The sequence below is a fragment of the Colobus angolensis genome, unplaced genomic scaffold, assembly GCF_000951035.1.
Source record: "Colobus angolensis palliatus isolate OR3802 unplaced genomic scaffold, Cang.pa_1.0 Scaffold122, whole genome shotgun sequence".
In the NCBI taxonomy this organism is placed as follows: domain Eukaryota; kingdom Metazoa; phylum Chordata; class Mammalia; order Primates; family Cercopithecidae; genus Colobus; species Colobus angolensis.
The window spans coordinates 5,819,661-5,837,860 of record NW_012113364.1 but is presented as its reverse complement, the minus strand read 5'-3'; the positions used below and the strand labels follow the sequence as shown (position 1 = coordinate 5,837,860).

The following is an 18,200-nucleotide window of genomic DNA, read 5'->3' as shown; positions in this document are numbered from 1 at the left end:
TTGCCAGTTTATTTGTTCAGATGAATTGTAAACTCTCATTGGAATTACATTATATTTATCAATCTATCATGGCTCTCCATGTAGATGAGTTTTTGTTTAGGTCTCTTAGAAAAGTTGATTTTATTCACTGTCCTGCATGCTATTTCATAATTTAAGCATTAGGCATTTATATATATATATATCTATATTTTTTTTTTTTTGGAGACACGGTCTTGCTCTGTCACCCAGGCTGAAGTGCGTTGGTGTGATCATGGCTCACTGCATCCTCTGCCTCCCAAGCTCAAGCAATCCTCCTGCTTCAGCTATCCCTGGCTATTGTATTTTTTGTATTTTTTTGTATGGGGTCTCTTTATGTTGCCCAGGCTGGTCTCGAATTCCTGGCCTCAAGTAATCCTCCAATCTTGGCTTTCCAATGTGCTGGGGTTACAGGCATGAGCCACTGCACCCAACTGAATCACTAGCCATTTTATAGATGCATTTTATAATTATAAGTAGAATATGCTTTCTCTTGAATTTTGTAATTGCTGATTGCTGGCATATAATAGCTAATACTTGGTATGATACACAGCTGCCAAGCTTAGTTCTAGATTCCACATGCTGAATGCTACATTCAGGCAGAAACTAAGAACAGAGAGGTAGCGATATCTAGTACATGGGTTGGGATTCATTCTGGCCCCAGTGTCCATATTTAACTCACTACTGTATGCTTGGAAAGCTGTTGGTTTTTATATTTTTATTTGGTAACTGGCCTAGTCTCATTTTTAGTTGATTCTCTTAGGTTTCCAAGAAGCCAGTTATATTATTTACAGTTAATTATTTTTTGTATATCCTCTGGTAATTCTTATCCTGGCCTTGTTGCTTTGATCATAACTTGTAGAAAGGTGTTTTTTAAGAAAGACTAGAAATTCTTCTGTTTGTCCAGCTAAATAGAAATGCATTTATTTATTTGTTTATTTGAGACAGAGTCTCACTGTGTTGCCCAGGCTAGAGTGTAGTGGCACAATCTTGGCTCATTGCAATCTCCATCTCCTGGGTTCAAGCAATTCTCTTGCCTCAGCCTCCCAAGCAGCTGGGATTACGGGTGCCTGCCACCATGCCCAGTTAATTTTTGTATTTTTTAGTAGAGATGGGGTTTCACCATGTTGGCCAATCTGGCCTTGAACTCTTGACCTCAAGTGAGCCACCCACCTTGGCCTCTCAAAGTGCTGGGATTACAGGCGTGAGCCACCACTCCCAGCCCCTCTGTTTATTTAGCCACTAAGAATAGTGTTGACTATTGACTGGAGAATGTTGTGGATTTTTTTTTTTTTTTATGTTAAGGACGTGTTTTTTTAATTACTGAATTTACCAAATGGCATTTGATTTGCTCATTCTGTTTTGTTTTAAAAGCAGGGATGGCTTTTAAACTATATCAAATACCTTTGGGTATCTATGAAGATGATTGTGTGGTTTTTCTGTGTTGAACTACTAGTATAATGAATTGTATTACTGTATAGCCTAATACTGAATTGTTTTTGCATTCCCAGAATTTTTAACAGAATGCTGAATTTTACTTGCTAAAATTCCTATAATATTTTTACATATATAAGTATGAGTGAGATTGGTCTGCAGTTTTCTACTATTGTTGTTAACTTTTGGCATTGGAAGAATTATAAGCATGTAGAGGGAATCTGGAAGATTTCTGTCTTTCCTTGCGTGATATACTGCATTTTAGAAGGAACTTTTGAGTACATATGAGTAAATATGCTTGGAAAACATTAATTTCTGGTGTGGCTGCCTAGTATTCCTTCTTAATGATCTCTTAGTTTTCTTCAATGAAGACTTCAAGTGTTTCTTCTTTTTTTAATAAATGTTTGAAGTTTTCAAACATAGACTAAAGTAATAAGATTGGTATCATTTTGTGCATCCCTTTCATTTTGCTTTTTTTTTTTTTTCTTGAGTATTTTGAGCATTGCTACTTAAGGTGTGGTTTGAGGGTTGGTAGCCTGGATTTTACCTGGGCATTTGCTACAGATGCATGTAATCATGTGCATAGAACCACATACATCCCATCACCTTTGCCATAGTCTGTTGGTTATAGGCAAGTCACAGGTTCTGCACCTACCCAACGGGTAGGTCTCACTTTAGATTTTAAGCCATTCTTATTTATTTATTTATATTTATTTATTTATTTATTTATTTATTTTGAGACAGAGTCTTGCTCTGTCTCAGTGCAGTGGCTGTGGTCTCAGCTCACTGCAACCTCCACCTCCCAGGCTCAAATGATTCTCCTGCCTCAGCCTCGCGAGTAGCTGGGATTACAGGTGTGCGTCACCACGTTTGGCTCGTTTTTGTATTTTTAGTAGAGATGGGGTTTCACCATGTTGGCCAGGCTGGTCTCAAACTCCTTACCTCAGGTAATCCCCCCACCTCGGCCTCCCAAAGTGCTGGGATTACAGGCATGAGCCACCATGCCCGGCCTTAAGCCATTATTAATAATATTGTCCTGAGATTTTTTAATGTCTTTGAATTTTTAATCATTTGTTTTGGGTTCTAAAAGGGAGCTACAAAGTCAGGGTGTAAGCTTTTTAAAGGCTTTAATGCCTGTTGTCTAATTACATTTTCAGAAATCTAGCTTGGCACAATGGTGTGCGCCTGTAATCCTAGCCCTTTGGAAGCCTCAGGCGTGAGCGCCACTTAAGGCCAAGAGTTCGAGACCAGCCTGAATAACATAGCAAAACCCCATCTCTAAGAAATTTTTCAAGCTTAGCCAGGCATGATGACGTGTGCCTGTAGTCCCAGCTACTTGGGAAGCTGAGGCAGGAGGATCACTTGAGTCCAGGGGATTGAGGCTGTGGTGACTTAAGATTGCACCACTGTACTCCAGCCTGGACCACAGAGTGAGACCCTGTCTCTAAAAAAATAAAGAAGAAAAGAAAGAAAGCCAGTCCCTCTTGTGGTTATATGGCACACAAATGGCAATATTGACAGTCCATCCATGTGCCTTTTCTGCCAGTAAGAAATGCCAAGAGATCATTAAATAATGAGGGAGTAGGAAAGAAGACAGGACTTATTAACAATTCTTGTCACTAACAACTTGGGTGATTATTACCTGAAGGCCTAGAGGATATTTGAATTAATTTTTTGTAGCCCAACACTGTTTGGTCAGTTTACCATTCCTTACTAAATGTAGTTCAGTGTGTCTGTGTCAAGAAACCTTTGGGTGCCTGGCGTAGCCTTAAATGCTATGGGGGAGAGAATATATATGTCAGTATCAGTTGTGCCTTCCATAAGGCATGTTACAATCATAGTGTTTATTTTTGTTTCATCTTTCCTCAAAATACAAAAGTTCATGATGAGTTTTGCCCGTCCTGGGTTCCCTGGGTTGAAGAAGCTTGAGAAACCCTCTAGGTTAAGAGATGATGTCCACCAAGATAACAACGAAGTTGGCTTTTCCTTTGTTTTAGCAACAACGAACTGTCTACAGACTGACGCTTGTGAAAGCATGGAACGTGGACGAGCTCCAGGCCTACGCGCAGCTCGTGTTTCTGGGGAATCCTGACTTCATTGAAGTGAAGGTAAGCCCCTGCTCGCTCTGGTGGCCGTGGTGGAGTGACAAAGAATCGTGGTGCTTCGTTGGCCATGGTGGAGTTAACACCTTGTAAAACTCTAGAGGTCCCAGGAATTTTATTGATGTATTCATTTCATGGTCGATATTCATCAAAAACCTGGCATTGTTCTAGGCCTTAGGGATAATAGCCGTCAAGAAGACCAAGCTCTTGCTCTTACAAAGCTAGTGCTTTAGTGGGAGGATGGACAGTCGACACAAAATGAGTCATTAAAAACCATGTAGTGACATGAATATGCTGAGAAATAAAATAGTGTGGTGGTGAGTAATTGGTTGGCTTTTACATAAACTTTTATTTCAGACATATACGGAAGTAGAGAGATTGGTCTAATGAACCCCCATCCACCCATCACTCACCTTCAAAAATGATTAACTCAGGATCCAGAGTTGTTTCAATTATACCTTTACCCATTTTCTCTGCTCTTAGCCCAGATTATTTTAAAGCAAACTACCAAAATTAAATCATTTACCCACAATTATTTCAGCATATATTCCTAAAAGATATCTGCTCTTATTTTATTTACTTTATTTTATTTTATTTATTTTATTTTAGTTATGCTGTGTTATGTGTTGTGTTATGTTACATTACGTTATGTTATGTTATGTTACGTTATGTTATGTTATCTTATTTTGAGACAGGGACTTGCTCTGTCACCCAGACTGGAGTACAGTGCTGTGATCACAGCTCACTGCACCTCCAACTCTTGGGCTCCAGCAATCCTCCTGCCTCAGCCTCCTTAGTAGCTGGGACTAGAGGTGCACACCACTGTGCCTGGCTATTTTTTAATTTTTTTGTAAAGAGACGGTCTCACTGTTTTGCCCAGTCTGGTCTCAAACTTCTGGTCTCAAGCGACCCTCTTGCCTCGGCCTCTCAAAGTGCTGGGATTATAGGTGTGAGCCACTGTGTCCGGCTGATGTGTATTCTTTTGAAACAGTTATTCAGAGTGCTGGGCTCATACCCAAAAATTTTCAACTAAAAATTTTAATTTCCTCTTCCATGGGTTTTTTTATCCTCTTAGAAATCACTTTGCTATAGAAAATGGATCATGCATCTTGGGCTGATGCCCTATGTTTATATTTTAGATTCTGTTGATTGCATGTTCCTGTGCTTCCTATATTTCCTGTGGATCGGTGCCTATAGTTAGATCAAGAGAAGATTGATTACATTCAGGAGTACATGTGTGTGTGGGTTTGTTTTATATTTCAGGAATATTTCACTGGCGGTCTCGTATACTCCAATCAGGAGTCACATAATGTCTGTTTGCCTCTCATATTTTTGTAAGTGTGCCTTTGGGATAGATTCCTATGAGTGTATTCCTGGGTCAAAGGGTAAATGCATATATTATTTTACTAGATATGGTGGTTGACTGTTTTAGAGAAGCTTTTCTGAGATGACATTTTATTTTATCTTATTTTACTGTTTTTTGAGATGGAGTCTTGCTGTGTCACCCAGGCTGGAGTGCAGTGGCACGATCTTGGCTCACTGCAACCTCTGCCTCCCGGGTTCAAGCGATTCTCCTCCCTCAGCCTCCCAAGAAGGTGGTGCTACAGCTGCCCACTACCACACCTGGCTAAGTTTTCTATTTTTAGTAGAGACGGGGTTTCACCATGTTGGCCAGGCTGGTCTCGAATTCCTGACCTTGAGTGATCCACCCACCTCAGCCTCCCGAAGTGCTGAGATTACAGGGATTAATGCTGAGATTACAGGGATTAGAGCTACCGCTCTGGGCCTGAGATGGCATTTTAAAAACTGATATGTAAGTGGTCTGCAGAAGCCTGGGGTAAGGGCATTCCGGGCAGGTGGTGGTAGTCCTCGGAGGTCCTGTGCTATCCTAGTAGAGCAGCTGAGGTTGGCAGTGGCACAGGATGAATCAGAGCAGTGGGCTGGGGCAGCTTTTAGGAGGCCTTTCAAGCAAAGATAGGGGATTGGATTTTAAACTAAGTTTGATGGTAAGCTTTTTGAATATAGGTGCACTGGGAAAGGGCGTGAAGCTGGGGAGAGATGCAATCTGATTTGTGATTTTAAAAGATCACCCCACTGTTGCAGCATGGCTTGGTTATAGAGGGCAGTAGAGTAGGCAGAACAGTCACGAAGTGAGTGGTTAGTCCAAGCAAGAGATGGTTTGGGAAAGGTCAGTGGGACTAGGGCTAGAGAGCAGTGGGTGCATTTAGGATTCGTTTTGGAAGCAGAACAAATGAAACTTTTTGCTAGATTATAGGTATGAGCTGAAAGAAAAAAGAATCAAGAATAGCACCTAGGTTTTTGGCTTAAGCCATTGCGTGGATGGTGAAACTGTTTGCTGAGATACAGGAAACCAGGAGGGAAAAGGGGACATATTTGGGGAGAAATTTTGAGCTCCCTGTTGGCCACGTTAAATTTGAGGTATCTGTTAAATATCCGAGTAAAAGTTTAAACAGATCGTAGGTTTTATAAGCTCAAAATTTCAGGGATAAGATAGGACTAGAAATAATGATTGGAAGTAATGGCTTTTTTGGGCAACTAAGAGTCCACAAGACAAGTGATGAGAAAATGTACCCTGTCTGGGAAAGCCAGCTCTGCTCATTTCCGTTTATGGCTTTGAAACTGAACGCTCTCTGTGTCATATCAGAGGTTTTACAGCTGTCTTTTGGTGAGTTTAGTTTTTGGTGTTGCTCTAGAGGGGTGGGGAGGTGGGAACAGATGAAATACTCCTGTCTGAGTATGTAACATTTTATCTCTGGTCAGGCTGAAGACACTCTTGAAATTGCTCTTAATTTCAAAAGGCTACTCTTGGCAAGAGCTCTAATGATGCAAAGATACAAACTGCCCCTGAAAATGTGTGTCAGCTTAAGCAAACCTTGCCAACATCAGAGATTAGTGGTGTTTCAATTTACGATTTAGCTATTAAAGAATGCTGCCTCAAATTATGTTGCAGTAAAACCTCTATTATAATAAAGCAGCTTGGCTGAATCTCCCCTTTTTTAATTTCCTTCCTTTCTTCCCTCCTGCCCCGCCTCTCCCCTCTCCTTTCTTACTTTTGCAGTCATGTTTTTCTATAAAGAACAGGTATTTTAAATCTGAAAAAAAAATCAGCTGTTTAAAGAAAGACAACTTTCTTTAAACAGTATAATTTTAAAGAATTATTTTTTAAAGAAAGACAGCTTTCTTTAAACAGCATAATTCTCTGTTGGATATTACTTGGTTCACCAAACTATGAACATCATTAGGAAATAGATAAAGCCTTCTGTCTATAGCTGAGATGTGTTTTGTTTCGTTTTTCTGAGACAGTCTTGCTCAGTTGCCCAGGCTGGAGTGCAGTGGTGCAATCATGGCTCACAGCAGCCTACAGCTCCTGGGCTCAAGTGATCCTCCCACCTCAGCCTCCCAAGTAGCTGGATGACAGATGCACACCACCACGCCTGGCTAATTTAAAACATTTTTGTATTTATAGAAATGGGGTCTCACTGTGTTGCCCAGGCTGGTCTTGAACTCCTGGCCTCAAGAAGTCCTCCTACGTTAGCCTCCCAAAGTGCTGGGATTACAGACATGAGCCACTGCACCCAACCTAGCTAAGATGCTATTAACAACAAAGTTTTCTTTCAAAATTTCTATTTTATTATTTTGTCCTTGCATTCAACAGTATTTTTGAGTTCTCTCCATGTGATAAGCCTTGTTAAAGCGCTGGAGATGAAAAATTTTGTATGAATGTGCTATTTGGGAAATGAATGTTTTATTGAAAATAGGCAAAAACCTATAAAAGTAAAATGACCTACTCTGAGAGATTTTATAATTGAAAACTCTTGGAGAAATGTATAACCAAAATTATTTTTTTTTTTTTTGAGACAAGGTCTCACTGTCTCCCAGGCTGGAGCACAGTGGCACAATCTCGGTTCACTGCAACCTCCACCTCCGACGTTCAAGCAATTCTCATGCCTCCACCACCCAAGCAGCTGGGATTACAGGTGTACACCAACATGCTTGGCCAATTTTTGTACTTTTTGTAGAGACAGGGTCTTGCCGTGTTGCCCAGGCTGGTCTTGAACTCCTGAGCTCAGATGATCCGCCTGCCTTAGTCTCCCAGAGTGCTGGGATTACAGAGTGCTGGGATTAAGCCACCGTGCCTGGCTTAAAATTAATTTTTTGATGATACAATATGATGTAATAAATAACAGTTCATGTTACATCAGAGGGAGGCACATTCAGTCATGTCAGATCTTTCGTAGAAGATCCCAGGGAGAAGTCCTGCAATGAATGTCAAATGCCTGGTCACTAGAGGGTTAGTCTCATGCTTTGTTAACTTACCTGTCATTCATCTAGCAAGTTAATGAGATGTCTTCCTTTGATGCTGTAGTAGCAAAAGGGATGTTTACAGAATATAGCATACTGCTACTAAGAGGCAAAACAAATTCTAGAATAGTATTTATTATGTAATTCCATTTTCTTTTTTTCTTTTAAATCCTCGATTGCATTTTCAATGTTGTATGTTCAGATGTATTTATGTAAGAAAAGTATGGAAGGATGTATGTCGGATTGTTAACAGTTATCTATTTGAGAGAAGGGGGAAGGTTTATTAATTTTACATTTTGTAATTATATATTGTGTGGATTATTGCAATGAGCATGCATTGGTTTGTAATTCAAAAGACAAATGAAATAAGTAAATGGAGAAGGCATACTTTTCCTGTTCAATAGGATTAAACTACAGAATGTCTGGAAAGACATCTTTTGTTGTTGTTGTCTTATTAATTAAAGTTAAAAATTTCTAAAGTAGAGGAGTTTTAAAAATTATTAGCTGGGCCTGGTGGCTCATGCCTGTAATCCCAGCTCTTTGGGAGGCCGAGTCAGGTGGATCACTTGAGGTCAGAAGTTCGAGATCAGCCTGGCCACACGGTGAAACCCTGTCTGTACTAAAAATACAAAAATTAGCTGGGCATGGTGGCGGGTGCCTATAATCCCAGCTATTCGGGAGGTTGAGGCATGAGAATCACTTGAACCCAGGAGGCAGACGCTGCAGTGAACTGAGATCGTGCCACTGTACTCCAGCCTGGTCAAAAGAGCAAGACTCTGTCTCAAAATAAATAAATAGATAAATAACAACAATAATAATAAGGCCTCTCCATAAAACATTTGATAAGAACTAGCAATATGGTAGGCTATAACCTCAAACCTCTCTAAGGATAAGCACTTAGAAGTGAATCTGTTATGAAAACCATACGTTTGGGAAGGTACATATCTGTCATGGCCGTAAGGGAGACACTCTTGGAGCTAGAAGAAAAGAAACCATTCTAGAAGTACTCCATGGTCCCAGTAGACAGGACTTGGGTTTAAAGGACAGAAGACTAGGACATTTCACCTTCAGTGAAAGGATGGATTAGGGAAAAACTACAGACACAGTAACACTTGGAAGGTTTGTTCCATACCCATGCTCTTGGTAAAAAGGAAAATTCTCTCCAGGGCCTTACCCTCAAACAGCCTTGGAATTCAAATTTAATATTATGGTACCTCAAGGTCATATAAATGCTCCCAAGATGTAAAATCAATAATACAAATTGACCCTGAATTCATGGATATGCCTTGAGCTCCCTGCAGACGCAGACACAATGCTGTTCATACCCTTTGTATTTCAGTTGAGTTGCTTACCTTTTTGTTATTAAGTTCTTTGACTTTAAAATGGAAGCACACACATATGTGTACATGTGTGCATTCAGAGTACTGTGCTGAACTGTTGACAAATTCCTAAATCCAGTTTGAGGAAGGTTTCTGACATGTGTATGTCTCCCTATTCAACTTCTTTTTCTCATTTTGCTTGTAGCACTAACCTAATTGGATTTAGGAAACTCTGCCTTCCTTTTTCTATCTACCCTGTGTGCAGTTTCTCATTTGTGAGTCAAAGGAAAAATCATCTTAACTTTGGTCATAGAAATGGTAGCATGAACACCCTTGGGTCAGGAAGGGCGATTGTAAATGCGGGAGTGGCGTCATGGCCAGGCATGCCCTCAGCATCTTTCCTCCCTGATGCGTGTGTGTGTGTGTGTGGTGTGTATATGTGTGTGGTGTGTGTGTGTGTTTTGTGTGTGTGCATGTTTGTGCATGTGTTGTGTGTGTTATGTATATGCATATGTGTGTGTGTTGTGCTTGTGCATGTGTGTGGTGTGTGCATGTGCGTGTGTGTGTGTATGTGCATGTGTGTGGTGTTTGTGTGCGTGTGTGTTGTGTTTGTGCGTGTGCGTGTGTGCATGTCAGATCTGGGGTCTCCCATAGTCTGCACTTACTGGAGTCTCATGGGGCGAGAGGCAATGCCCAGTTTTGATACCTACCTAAAATGTGCCAGTGTAGCCTAGGACAGGTTATTCATCCTCTTTGAGCCTAAATTCTGTCAATATTAAAATTAGAATAAGAATGTCTCTTTAATAAGTTTGTTTTGAGAATTCAGTGGGGTAATGTATGCCCAGATTCAGTTAAGTTTTTTGATTGCTTTCCATTAAGCACATTTATTTAAACGAAATCAATAGAGGCTATTTCTTTATCATATCGATTTCCTCTTTTCTTTCTTTACCACTCTTGTAAAATATTTTTCTGCTATATTCCTTGTAAATTAGCATGTATCTTCACTTCATTAGGCCTAAAGAGGCCTTTATTTGCTAGCCTGAGAATCTTCCTTGTCATTATTTACTTGCTTGCTTGTGAAAAGGTTTCCTGTTACAACCATCTGTCTTGCTGAAAACTTTTGTAATACAATCCATTTGTAAATGAAATACTGTCTGTGTGTTCTCCCCCTAGCATTACACCTTGAGACTAGGAAGTGCTCTGTAATTATTTGTTGTCAAATGGTTTAAAACTACTTACTGTTAGCCCCCTAGCTGTGTGGAATGCTCAATCCTTGCAGAATGCACCCTGCAGAATGATTGTCTTAGCATAGCCTCACTCTCTCCCACAAAGATGAGGAATACAGTCACTTTTTCTTGTAGGTAGCAGTCCCTAATGAGCGTTTATCAGCTGGCTCATAACTGTTACGGAGTAGAAAACTCCTGAGTAATGTGAATGAAATTTTGTATTAGATCAGAAAAGGGTTGTGGAGTTTAATGTCATAGGAGAATGTCTGACTCGATTTTTCTTTCATTTAGCATAGATTGATTTGGGGTACCAAGAGGAACAAGACACAGTCCCTGCCCTCGAAGGGCTCAGAGTTTTGACGCTTTGTTGTACCAGTTACCTGGTAACAGATAACTGCACAGGATGTGATAAGATAAGGGTCAGATAGCGTAGAGGTTCCTGAATGGAGGTTAAAGAAATTGACGGGTCGTTTTAGCCAGGTGCAGACAGGATGCTGAGTGGGCAGTCCAGCTCTAGAGTTACTTGTGCATATGGCCAAAAGACAGGGGCTTGAATGGCTGATGGTCCATTGTTAGCGCAAGCTACAGAGGCAGGTGAGGAAGGCCTCGTGCCGTGGTAAGAAGCTTGGGATGGTTTAAAGGGGAGTTACTGAAGCATTTTTAGGATAAAGGAATGAAGTATTTGGGGTATATTGTGGGGAAAAAAAATCATAAAATCATTATTTCTTTTCTCATCAAACTATAGGGAACAAAAACAGTATCAGGAGTCTTTTGACACCCAGTTGGTTTAATTAGGATATCAAGTAGTCAAACCAGCGCAATACTGCTCTTCCCACAGACCATGAATCCCAAGGCAAACTCTCCAAGCAGCCAGTGAGGAAGACTTTATGGCCCCGTCTTAGTCTGTTTGCATCGCTATAAAGGAATACCTGAGGCTGTGTAATTTCTAAAGAAAGGAGGTTTATTTGGCTCATGGTTCTGCAGGCTCTACAAGAAGCCTGGTGCCAGCAGCTGCTTGTGGTGAGGGCCACAGGCCGCTTTCAATCATGGCAGAAGGCAGAGAAAGAGACAGATGGACAGACAGAGAGACAGACAGATGGACACTGCCCTTGTGACCCAAACACCTCCCATTGGGCTGCACCCCTCACACTGGGGATCACATTTCAGCATGAGGTTTGAAGGCTCAGCTATCCACAGTATAGCAGCCCCCATCTCCTAGGGCAGTGGGGTGGGTCCGAAAGCCACCAGGTTGTAAAAGTGTGGGTTATGCTTTTCACTGCAAACTCCAAAGATGCATAAATGATCCTGTTCTTCACGAACATTCTTGGGGTCTGCTTGACACTCCTCAGCCTGCAGATTCTGGCGTGAGTGACTTGGCTTTTCCATCACCACACTGTACCCATCTGTTTTCTTCAGACTGTTCTTTATTCAGAGTTTTGGGCGAAGAAGTTGCTGCTTCTGATAAATGGAGTTGGGGGTGAGGGTGAGAGTAGGTGAGAAGGTGGCAGACAGCTGTGATATGAAGGGAAAGTTTTTTAGATAATTCTGTGCTCAGGAATAAAGTCAGGGCAAGCCATCAGTAGACTAGAGGGTAGGATGAAGTGGGGCAGTCGCAGCAGAGAGGACACCAGACAGAGCCATTGGGCGCCTAACTGAGAGCTCGGGGTCCCTGAGGTGACCCCCAGTCTAAGTCACCAAGACCATTTTCTGCCCAGAGCGTTTCTGTCACGGTGCAGGCTCTGGCTCTGTGGTTGACTCAGAAAGTTACCCAGGACTGCTTCCCTCAGAGGGTTTTGTTGTCGTCGTTGTTTGGTTTTTGTTTTGTTTTGTGACAGAGTCTCGCTCTGTTGCCCAGGCTGGAATGCAGAGGTGCGATCTCAGCTCACTGCAATCTCTGCCTCCCAGGTTCGAGCGATTGTCCTGCCTCAGCCTCCCAAGTAGCTGGGATTATAGGCGGGCACCACCACGCCCAGCCAATTTTTGTATTTTTAATAGAGACGGAGTTTCACCATGCTGGCAAGGCTGGTCTCGAATTCCTGACCTCAAGTGATCTGCCCACCTCAACCTCCCAAAGAGCTGGGTTTACAGGCATGAGCCACCGTGCCTAGCCTCCTCAAAGGGTTTTATCTGGCTAAAATGAGAAATTTCATGTGAAAATACCATAAAGCATCATAGAGTTGTAAGGAATGGTGGAGTCATGATAATGAACCACAGCAGGCATTCTCTCATTCCATTCCCAAACTAAATCTCCCCTCAGTGTTTCGTGGCTGTTTTTGCTGTGTAATAAAATATTAAAATATTTTCTTTTTTTTTTTTTTTTGAGGCGGAGTCTCGCTCTGTCGCCCGGACTGGAGTGCAGTGGCCGGATCTCAGCTCACTGCAAGCTCCGCCTTCCGGGTTTACGCCATTCTCCTGCCTCAGCCTCCCAAGTAGCTGGGACCACAGGCGCCCGCCACCTCGCCCGGCTAGTTTTTGTATTTTTAGTAGAGACGGGGTTTCACCGTGTTAGCCAGGATGGTCTCGATCTCCTGACCTCGTGATCCGCCCGTCTCGGCCTCCCAAAGTGCTGGGATTACAGGCTTGAGCCACCGCGCCCGGCCTAAAATACTTTCAAAAGCTGTTCTCACGAAGACAAGATCTTATCTAACAACTCTGTGATTCAGTGAACTAACTTTTTAAATATTAAAAAGGAAGTCCTTTGAAGTAGCTACTGCATACATGGTTGTTTGTGTAATCCACATATAAGCAATATTTAAATTAAGGTACACTTTTATGACTAATTTGGCTTATCAATAAATCATTTTCATGTTTTTTTATGCACTTGGGTAAGGCTAGCAGTTTTTCAGCCATGCTTTCATAATGATTGATTGAACCATGTCATTATTTGCCTTTTTTCTTCACCTTAAGCTCTGTTACTGAGCAAAAGGGGCTCACTGCCTGATGCTCTGGAAGCCAATACTAATTGACATAGGGTTTTTGAGGGAGGAAAAAAAAGCTTTGTTATTGCAAGTCGACTAATAAAGAGACACTAAGTCCAGCTCAAAGTTGTCTTCCTGTGCAGGCTTTAAGGCAGTGATTTTATCAGGGGATGGACTCTCGGATTAGTAAGTGATTACTGGAAGGAAAGGCGAGATCTGAAAAGTCCTCGGACACACGCAGTTGTCTGTTTCATCATGCTTCCTCATGGATTACATATGCAAATTCAGGCGGAGTTAGTATGAAATGTGTTGTAAATTTGGGCTGTGATGTCAGCAAGCTGTTTCTACTCAGACTCCATTGGCCATGGTGGTTCCAACCAATTTCAGCCAGTTTTTTTTTTAATCTTATAAGCAGAGGGAGTTTCAGCATTTTAGCAAGTTGTTTATTTTCTTATACTGCCATCCTGCAAACACAAGAATTTCTGTTAGTCGTTGATTTCTTTAACTCTTTAGGGCACAGTTTCAGCTCCAATTCTGTTTAATGAATCCTCTAAATCACTGGGCAAGCTGAGAAGATTCTCTTGTTTATTGTAATTAAGTGGGGTGGCTGTGGTTTATATTCCGCAAAGGCCATCTCAGTTTAGTGCACCAGTGATCTTTCTGAACAGCTGTCTTGAGTCGAGTGTTTGGCAAAGCTCATGTGAATCTTCATCCAGGTCCCAGCTCTACCATCAGGGTCAGGGTCACTCTGCTCATTTGTTGGTTTTTAAAAATTCAGTGTCGGCCAGGCGTGGTGGCTCACGCCTGTAATCCCAGTGCACGGGAGGCCGAGATGGGCAGATCACTTGAGGTCAGGAGTTCAAGACCAGCCCTGGCCAACATGGCGAAACCCTATCTCTACTAAAAATACAAAAATTAGCTGGGCATGGTGGCACGTGCCTGTATTCCCAGCTGCTTGGGAGGCTAAGTCAAGAGAATCGCTTCAACCGAGGAGGTGGAGGCTGCAGTGAGCCGAGATCACACCACTGCACTCCAGCCTGGGCAACAAGAATGAGACTCTTGTCTCCAAGAAAAAATAAGATAAAATAAAATAAAAAATAAAAAAAAAATCAGTGTCATTCTGCATTCTCCAAATTGTCTGTGGTATGTGTGTGTGAGTCCTGTCTTTATATGTATTGGTGTGTGTTTCTGTTTGTGTGTGTGTGAGAGAGAGAATGTGTATGAGGGGTGCACATGCCTTTCTCCCAGTCCCCCCAGTTATTCCCCACTTAGCAGAATCGTTTCTGGGATATTCAAACAAGTTGTTGAGAAAAGTTTGATTTGTGAGTATTTGAAGAGCCCACAGAGTTAAGATTTATCTCAAGAAATAAGATAAATCTTTTATTATTAGAAAATTAATCATTTACCATTATGTAATTTACCAAATAGAGAACTTAGTTATGAAATTTTGGGCTCTTATATGCCTGGGCTGTTAGAGAGTCCAAAAGAGTTAGACAGTTTATCTTTCTGCAGTTGTACTTAAGAAGAATTTCTGTGTTGGTGAAATACATGTGTATATGTAGTTGTGTGTAAAAGTATATAGGTGCATGCACAAATATATTTCCCTTTTGGCATGATTGTCTATACAACCACATTCAAAGTGCATTACAAAATGAATTCCTTAAAGAATAATTTTAGGCCAGGTGTAGTGGCTCACACCTGTGATCCCAGCACTTTTGGGAGGCTGGGGCAGGTAGATTGCTTGAGGCCAGGAATTCAAGACCATCCTGGTCAACATGGCAAAACCCCATCTCTACTAAAAGTACAAAAATTAGCCAGGCGTGATGGCAGGCGCCTGTAATCCCAGCTACTCGGAAGGCTGAGGCACGAGACTCTCTTGAACCCAGGAGGTGGAGGTTGTGGTGAACCGAGATTGCACCACTGCACTCCAGCCTGGGTGACAGAGCAAGACTCTGTCTCAAAATAATAATAATAATAATAATAATAATAATTATTATTATTTTAAAGGGATCCTTACCTGGCACTTTAAGGAAAAAGTTTGCCAGTTTCAATCTCAATTATACTAGAAAATGGAAGCTCAGCTTATTTTCCCAGTGAATCAATTACTTGGTCAGTGAATTTTTATGAGTGTCCACTATGTCCCCATTATTATCCTAAGGGGTGATAACCCCTTCAGAATTCCTCAGAAGGAATTTTTGAATCTGAATTTTTGAATCAGATTCAAAAATTCCTCTTTTTGAATCTGAATCAAAAGACATGCTATTGATTCAAATACATTGTTGTGACCAGACAGCATAGATTGTGACAACGGTAGGAAGCACAGGTACTTAAGCCCCAGCAAGGTACTTAAGTCATAGAGTAGCCAGGGCATCAGCCTGCTGTCTTTGTCAGTAGCTACTTGTATGGTCTCCTAAGCAGATTTTATCATCTCTATGTTCACTTCCTTCACTGTAAAATGCGGACTGGATTGCATTGGATGACCTCAAGAAGGCTTTCTGGCTCTGAAAGTCTTCTTCTATGACGTGCAGGTAGGTCTGTAGTCATCTCTGATGGTTGTACTGTTTCCACAGGGTGTTACCTACTGCGGAGAAAGTTCAGCAAGCAGTCTTACCATGGCCCATGTGCCCTGGCATGAGGAAGTGGTACAGTTTGTCCGCGAGTTGGTGGATCTGATCCCTGACTATGAAATTGCATGTGAACACGAACACTCTAATTGCCTCCTGATAGCACACAAAAAGGTAAGAATAACTCAAACATGGATTCTTCTGTCCCCTGACCCTGCTGTTCTTTCCTTCTCTTCTCTCTTTATTTTCCTCTTATATTGTTATAGGTATTCTTTGCTTGTTTACTACCTTTCCTAAAACAAAAATAAGAAAGCATTAAATTCTGTCTGCTGGGCTCATAAACTCTTTTCTGTGTGAAATTGCTTCTTGTTTAGCCCTCCTCTCGACATCTTGAAGTACTTTCTGGTTTGCAGTTTTTAGAAGGTGCATGCTAACAAAACAAAGCAAAATATCCTTGTAATAACCTCTAGTCCTTTCCTGGAATGACAGGGAAAAGCTAAAATAGTAAATAGTCCCCATATGAGTTTCTAGCTGTCAGAAGCAATATTGAGGTATCTATCAAATTTTAGATTGCTTGAATCTTGGCATCTGGAGAATTTTGTTTGGGATTTTAGTTTATAACACTATTTCCATTTTTCCCCTTTAGTCCTTTTATTAGATAGAACAAGTACATGAATCTAGTATCTTTCTTAAGTAAATAACTCCTAGCAAAGGAAAAATCCAGTTCTTGATAGAAGTGGGCCACTGAAATAATTTGTTAATTTTCTGGAGAAGTTCTGGAAAATTTCTTAGTCTTTATTTCTTTAAATACATATTCTTTCTCATTATATTTTCTCCTCTGGGACTCCAATTAAACATATGTTAGACGTCACTATATTTATTTTTTTATATCTCTTGCCTTCTCATTTGTATTTTTTTGCTTTTGTCTCTCCGTCTCTCCATATTTCATTTTGGGTAGTTTCTATTGATTCATATTCCAGTTCACTAAGTTTTGCTTCAGCTGTGTCTCCTATGCTATTAAATTCAACCATTAATTTCTTAATTTTAGATTTCATGTTTTTTAATTGTGTAATTTCTGCTTGGTTTGTTTATTTCAAAAATGCTATTTTGTGTAATTTCTATTTCCCTGCTGAAGTTTTCAAGCTTGGGTTTTATCTTCTTGAGTACTGGAAGTGAGTTGTTTTATGGTTTGCATCTGATAATTCCAATGTCTAAAGTTTCTGTGGCTGTGTGTCTGTTGTCTGTCATTTCTGCAGGTTCTCATTCATGTTGCCTTGTCTTCTCCCGTGCCTTGTTACTGTGATTGCGTTCTGTATGTTGCATTTAGAAGATTATTTCTAGAAATGAAGTCAAGCCTAGGATCAGATCTCTCCTGAGGTGTTTGAAATATGTGATTTAACCCTCTCACTTTTTCCATATGGAAACTGAGGTCTGAACGGTGAAAAGACTGGCTTAAATGGCTGTGTCAAACTGGAATCACAGCCTTCTCTCCCTCTAGTCCATTGATCTTTTGTATACTACAGGGCATCTTTCGAAACCACTGGCAGTATTCAAAGGAACATTTAAAACAGGACAATTTAATTTTAGTTTAATACTTTCCTTCAGTCTGTAAGATTTCTTCTGTCTTCCCATGAGGATAGAGGAAATAGATAGCAAACCGTCTCATTCAAGCCAATTCAGTTCTTCGAGTGTTTATTGAGTGCCTGCTGAGTTCCGGACACCAGGCTGTACAACAAGGGATTCAGTGCTCAGACATGAAGAATGGAAAGCCACAGGGTTAACTGCAAAGTAGACTTGGCACAAATCTTACACCACCACTTGTTAACTAGGTGACTTTGTGCAAGTTCTTTCATCTTTCTGTAGTGTGATGAATGAGAAGAGATTATATGTGGAGTCAGATTGATTAGAGGGCTTTAATCTTGGCCCTTGTCTCTGTTCAGCTTTTCATCTGGAAAATGGGCATATTGCTAGCCAAGGCCATTGCTATGAAACACTTAACACAGCACCTAGCTCATAGCATGATTCAGTTATTGCTGCTTCAGTTATTTTTATTTCTATAAAACCACCTAATTTGGCAAATGCTTAATGTGTGACAGACACCGTCAAGTGTATTTTTAAATCCTCACAGCATCCCTGTAAGGTAGGTACTATCGAGACCTCTGCCTTTTTTTTTTTTTTTTAAAGATGGAATCTTGCTCTGTTGCACAGGCTGGAGTGCAGTGATGCAACCTCGGCTCACTGGAACCTCTGCCTCCCCGCTTCAAGCGCTTCTCCTGCCTTAGCCTCCTGAGTAGCTGGG

The 18,200-nt window shown here is 41.1% G+C and overlaps 1 protein-coding gene across 1 annotated transcript in view; it reads left to right on the top strand.

The window, feature by feature from the left end:
- Window positions 1–18,200, top strand: part of LOC105504691 (S-adenosyl-L-methionine-dependent tRNA 4-demethylwyosine synthase) — a 279,094-nt gene that overhangs the window by 218,004 nt on the left and 42,890 nt on the right. The window contains exons 14-15 of the mRNA XM_011932198.1: window positions 3,447–3,557; window positions 15,908–16,075. Of these exons, the coding sequence (XP_011787588.1) occupies window positions 3,447–3,557; window positions 15,908–16,075 (279 nt within the window). The remainder of the gene's footprint in view (window positions 1–3,446; window positions 3,558–15,907; window positions 16,076–18,200) is intronic.